At 43.3% G+C, this 6575-nt stretch overlaps 1 protein-coding gene across 1 annotated transcript; it reads right to left on the bottom strand.

Annotated features, from left to right (window-relative positions):
• Positions 1–2262: 2262 nt before the first annotated feature.
• On the bottom strand, positions 2263–6332 carry TOB1 (transducer of ERBB2, 1). The gene is made up of 2 exons (XM_019944282.3): positions 6048–6332; positions 2263–4196 (listed from the first exon to the last, which is right to left on the bottom strand). Exon 2 carries the CDS (start codon positions 4051–4053, stop codon positions 3019–3021), a length of 1035 nt encoding a protein of 344 aa, XP_019799841.2. The 5' UTR covers positions 4054–4196; positions 6048–6332; the 3' UTR covers positions 2263–3018.
• Positions 6333–6575: the final 243 nt, after the last annotated feature.

Here is a 6575-nt window from a genome sequence, read left to right as displayed (position 1 = left end):
CTTGAACTGTGTGGGTCCACTTATATGTGGATTTTTTTCAGTAGCACGTACTATAATACTACATGATCTGTGGTTGGTGGAATCCTCAATGCAGAACCGCAGGTATGGAGGGCTGACTGTAAGTTACACATGGATTTTCTGCTGAGTGGAGGGTGGGTGCCCCTCCTAACCTCCGTGCTGTTCAAGGCTCAACTGTACTTTATTTTCTCTGTATGTTACACTGACTTATTTTAAAATAAGTCTTGAAGATTTGTTAGATTAAATCTCTCAGTTAAAATGTGGGTACATAGGAGAAGGATATTAAGACCAATACACATTAGAAAAACACTTTAAATTCAGAACAACTTTAGTTTCACCTTCAAAAACTAAGAAGTTGATCACAGTAAACAGTGTTATCTTTAAGGAGGCATTTTGACTCGAGGTCTACATTTGCCATCTAATATAGGTTAAAGTTATTAAAAGGAGATTTAACAATACACCTGATTTTAGAAGATGGGAAACAAAGGGACACCAGGATAGGGCCATTCAGAGGCTGCCACAGTATCTATAGGTATAGAAGACAAAAAAATGGAAAAAACACCTTTAAGATAACTAACTTATCAAAATTGTAAACTAAAAGTCTCCACACAGAGGGTCAAAAGTGTGATGGCAGTGGGGGAAAAAAGACTTGGGACTAAGGTGTAAACTTTTCCAAGGTTTTCTAAGGGGTGCTAGGAAACCAATGAAGATAAAATTGAGTTAACTTTTTCAGCACCAAACCAACATATGTACCAATATTTAATTTCCCTAAGATTTTTTTTTGCCAGTACACACATCCCCAAGATCTGATATTCATACTTACATTAAGCTCAATTATTTAAAATCTGAATATATGTATTAGTGTTCCAGATTGTTACAAATTCTATTGTGTATCTATTGGCCAGTTTTGCCTTTTGATTTTTAGAAAAAGTTAACTTGAGCCTTTCTTCATTTATAAAAAGGCAGTTTTCTTCCAGTTAAGCCTATGATAACATCACCCAAAAGTTTCTAGTAGCAACTAGTGCTTAAAACCATTACTCTGTTCTTAGATCTATTCAAACTTTGTGATCACAAAAGCACATAATTGATAGCATAGGCAGACCAATCTCTGCCAGTTCCAGTCACTACCGCAATACTTCTTCATAACCTCATTCTGTCCACTAAAGGACAAAGGCCTCACCATGGAGCTGACAGAACAGCTTAGCTCTGTTATTTCCAGTGCTTGTTTCCTTAAAACTTTTTATTGTTCTAAACCGAGAGGGTAACAGACAAAAGGCTTTTGTAGACTGGTGTCCAAAAAATTCATTTGAGACCAAATTTATTTCACAAGTAACCCAGACAGTGCTGGTTTCTTACTAAAAAAGCAGAGAAAGTTATTCTTCCAATTCAAGACAATTTTCTCCCCAATACGATGTCAACACTGTATCAATGGACATCTAAACAGTGAAATGACTCATTATTTTAGCTTAAAGATAGTCTCACCCTTCCACCTCATCACTTACAAAAAAAAAAAAAAAAAAAACTCCATCCTTAATGAGCCACCACAATTTGACAGATTATGACTAATCTTTGACGTCCCAAACCAGCAGGTTGGCTGTCTGCTTGCAAAAACAAAACCAACCCAAAAACTGTGCGTCAACTTTTTTGCTAGGAAAATGCACACAAATACTAATATAAATACCTGTCCAATCTTGAATAGATTTTAATCATCAATTCTCCAGCTACCTACAATGACTAAACTCGGTGTAAAGGATTAGTAAAAACAGACCTAAATCTTCTTTTTAAATAGTTAGGTCAGCTGCTTCGTCAAGCAAGTTTTCTGAGCTATTCATCTCCCATGCAGAAATAGAAAACTGATCCAATGGTTTCTTTCTCCATATACATTTCAAATAAATCCTCTCAGTTTACATGAGTGAATTTCATTTTATCACCTGACTCTGTCTTAGATGTCAGCATGACACATTTTAATAGGGTTGACTCGCCTTAGCATACCACCCCTATAGTGGGGAGACAAGATGTGGACGAACAGAGTTAGTTGCTGAACACAATAAAGCCGTCCTAAGCAGGCTTTAGGACAACTCTTTACGTGGCAAACTACTATCTGTGCACTAGTGGAGCGACAGCTTTCCATTATTCCCTTGTGATTCAATGAGTCAGATCTTCCTGCCTTATCAGCATTTACAACATCATAATTCCAGAATTGGATCTTTGGCAAAGGCTTAAAAACAAAGACCACGATAAACATTTTTAATTTTAAAGAATTTTAATACAAACTTAATATAAACTATTTCAGTCCCTCTTAACATGTAAGACACTGACTCAAAATACTTTTATACCGTTTTTTTCAAGTATTGCACAATATAGGTACAAAATTAATATTTACGATTACATTTTCTTCCATAATATATAGCAAAAATCTTTAAACCTTTAACAGAAAATACATTTTTTTGAAAAAGCAAATATTCGTACATTTTCATTCCACCACTAAAGGAATATCCTGTACACAATTTAGAAGAGGTGATGTCTTTAAGATGGATAATTTACAATTTCAGTAAAAAAAATACAACATGAAGCTGCTGCTGTCACAGGTCACTGTAGTAAAAAGATATAAATGCAATACCATGTCGTAGAAACAATATATATATCCTCTGGTATTTTACAAACTTTGTACTAAATTAAATTATACAATTAGAAAAGACCAATAAACCCACTTATTAGTGCCAATTTTTTATATATAAAAAAAAAATCAGCCATGTCCTTGCTATATCTTAAATACTGTAAGAGGCCATATCTGAGAGTATACTTTAAAATATACAGTCAGTATAAAATAACTTTGTGCTTGGTTGGCAATGAAAAATGATGCATGTTTTATTTTTGTAACCAAGCCTGAATGTATCCTTACTATAAGCTTAAAAAAAAAAATCTCAAGGAGGTTATAAAAAAAAAAACATCCCCCTTGGGTCCGAGCATTTTAACTTGTACAATACATCTTTTCTTTTTTTAGTTAGCCATAACAGGCTGGAATTGCTGGTTAGAATACTGCATGTTATTCAAGCTAAAATTCAAGCCATCTACAAAAGACTTCTCGTTGAGGCCTCCGTAGGCCGCAAACACATCAAAGGCATTACTGTACTGGAGAGGACTGAGGTTAAGGGGGCTGTCACCTGGGAACATTCCACTGGTACTACTACCTTGACCCTGCATATTAGGAAAAATAAATTCCTTGGCGTTAGGAGAAAGAGCGGAGGTTTTCTGCTGTTGCTGCTGCGGCGGTGGTGGTGACGGCGGTGGCTGGGATGGCTGTTGCTGTGGCCGTGGCTTCTGCTGGCTACCCAGGCCGAGCCCATACAGAGAGTGCACTGAGGAAGAGATGGCTTTCTGCTTCAAGAGGTCATTCACATTCAAGCCGAGGTTGATAGGAGAAGTACGTGCAACCTTGTTGCTTCGGCCACTGTTCTTCATTTTGGTAGAGCCGAACTTGGTGGCAGCAAAAGTGGCAGTGGTAAAGGTTAAAGGCTGAGTGGACCGGGGCATGAAGGTAGGGCTTACAGCAGCAGAGTGACCAAAGGGAGGAGATGGAGAGCTGGACACTGATGAGGCTGGGTCACTTATGGGCATAAAAACCTGGGCCTCTGGGTTAAAGCTGTTTTTGATCTCCTTATCCAACTCACATCCATTTTCATTATTATCATCCACGTAAAGCACCTTCACTGGTCCCTTTTCACCAATTTGGTAGGAAACCTCAAATGGGTCGATCCAAACACTAAGATCCTGCGGCAGATTGCCGCGAACATCATCAATGTCCAAACCACTCTCTTTGGATGCTTGTTCAATCACTGGGTCCACCTTCTCCCCTACGTGTATACATCTAAACCCTGATCCTTTGTATGGCTTTTCAGGATACCAGTGCCCTTCATATTTCTTCTTAAGAAGTCTTTCGAGCTCTTCACCAAAAATGTTGACACGTCTCCTGGGAAGCTTATTGTACAGATATGAAATAATAAAATTTAGTGCTACTTGGATTTCAAGCTGCATAGCTGCTATGCCACAAAATTAGGTTTGTGTTTCAACTCCCCCCCCAAGACACACACAAAAGTGTTCAGTTTGTGGCAGAGAAACAAATTTTCATTCAAAGTGCTGGTATTAGTAGATATCCTTCACCTTGAGTGGTCTTGTTCCTTAAAACAAACAAAACAAAAGGAGACATGTCCACATAAGATAAATGTTAAGTTTCACAACCTTTTTTTTACCCCCAGAGTAATTTCACTTTTGAAAAAGTCTAATAGGCTAGAAAGTCTGAAAAATATAATCAGCACAAAATATAGGAACTTACAATCGAAAATTATTTACTGAAGATCCAAATCTCAAGGGAAAACAGGATTTTCAGTTAAAACAACATTAAAAAAAAACCCTATTATTTACTTTCTGTTTCTGAATAGAGTTCTAAGAGGAAAAATATTCCCAGAATACACAGCGTATTTCTTCTTTTTCTTCCTGCAGTTCTCAAAAGAATATTTATTGGAAACTAAATTCAGCATACCTATCTATATACATACACGCATATAATATATACATATATATATGCTAGTTTTAGAAGTTGGTCATACTCCTATTCATCAACTTAGAAGTGAATTCTGTATTTCAGTTCATTTTGGATATATACTGCTTAAATCTTCTTCATCATTAAACATCTCAAAATTTGAGAAGTTAGGAAAATTATTTTAATTTCCAAAGCACATGATAGTAAAGTTAAAGGAATTAAATACAAAATGAATTGCCATCCTAGCGAACAACAATTATGAACCAAATTATCCTACACAGTTGCTGTTTTAAATATACTAAGGGCACATAATGTAATACTCGAGCTTCTCTATGCTTTTCTTTTCAATGTGTATTTTTCTAAATCTGAAAATACCTCTTGGGTATCAAGTATAACATAAGAAACAATTAATTTCAAACTGTATTGATTATTCTGTTTAAAGGGCAGGGTTTCTGAGTTTTATTCTGATTTTCAAAGCCACCTCCCTCCCTCATGGTAAGAGAACAGCCGGGGAGGCATGTACGATAAGGTCGACCTTTAAACGTTTGCTGGATCAGCACTGGGTGGGGATAAGAAAAGACCAAGGGCAAACAAGATATTTGCAGATCTATTTGTACACTGAGGTTGATTTAAAAGGACATTTAAAAAAATCAAGTTGGTATTAATCCATCTGTCTCATTTTCCATATTCGTGGTGACAAAGGGAAAAGAATCCTCGGCTTCCCCCAAACTACACTTTCCAAGCCGAAAGCCCGAGTGCTGGCAAAGGCAGCTGATTAAGCCAAAATGCTTGAAGGTGCAGTCGAGCGAAATTCAGATTCGGCGTAAGGTAGTTTCAAAGCAACGCCTTAAAGACAGGAGCGTGAAGAATTACATAAACAGCCAGTTGGGTCTCATTAGATTTCTGCTCACAGCCCTCGGAGCCCAAGCAAGTCTCCTCCCCCAAGGAGGAGGTGGAGGAAGACCACGAGAAATGGAAAAGCAACCACTCGGGGCCCGGGGGCCGGACACCGGGCGGGTCGCGCCGCCGGCCGCACCGGGTCAGCCGCTCCCCTCCCCCCCGCCGTAACCCGACCTGCCGCTCCCTGCACCCCCCGCGCCCCGAGGCTCCTGGGATCCAGCCAGAGCCCGGGGAGCACCGGATCCCCGGCACCATTTTCGGGCCCGGCGGCCACCGGCCCCGAGGACCCCAGCGTTCCCCTCGAGCTAGCCGCTGCTCCCGGGCGCCCCAATCCCCGATTCCCGTCAACTCGACCCCGGCCGCCCTTCCCCGGTCACACGGCCCGGCTGAGCCCGACGCGCCGGCCGGCCCCACCTGCGGCCCACGGGCGCGCCGGGGCCCCTCGGAGCCGCCTCAGGCCGGGTGTCGGGAGCGGCTCCCCTCCGCGCCCAGGCCTTGACGCCTCCGTTCCGAGCCCCGAAGGCCCGGGGCTCTACGCCGCTGCAGCCCCTCCTCCTCCTGACCCCGCCCGCCGCCCCTCGATACTTACGGGTTGCTAACACCACAGACCCGGCCGCTGGGCGGACAAGGGGCGGCAGGGCGGGGGCACGGGAGGGTAGGCGGCTGCAAGCTGGCCGGGCCGAGGGCACGCGAACGCCGCCGGGCGGAGGTTGCGGAGGACGAGGGCCTCAGGAGCTCGCCCCTTCTGGCTCGGAGTGGCGAGGACGGGATCAGGCGAGCGCGCACACTTCTCCACACAACCCGGTGCCCGGCCCAGCGTCCCCGTAGAGCGCGTAGTCCGCGCCGGGCCAGAGCTTCGCTCCTTCTGCCGCGGCGCGCGCCCCGCCTCTCATTTTATATTCACCTCCCCGCCCCCATCCCCTCCCGTAGGGATGCGCGCGCCCGCCCCGCGTCCCACAGCTCCGGGCGGTGTCACCATTCCCCGCCCTCACACCCTGCAACGGAGACCCTGGCCGGCTGGCTCCGCCCCTGCCCTGCCCCCGGACGCCATTGGCCAGGTCCCGCCGGCCCATGTCCTGACGGGCGGCGGAGGGCCGGGTGGACAAGGCCACACCTC

The sequence above is a fragment of the Tursiops truncatus genome, chromosome 20 (genome assembly GCF_011762595.2).
Source record: "Tursiops truncatus isolate mTurTru1 chromosome 20, mTurTru1.mat.Y, whole genome shotgun sequence".
Lineage (NCBI taxonomy): Eukaryota > Metazoa > Chordata > Mammalia > Artiodactyla > Delphinidae > Tursiops > Tursiops truncatus.
This window is presented reverse-complemented; position numbering and strand designations above follow the sequence as displayed.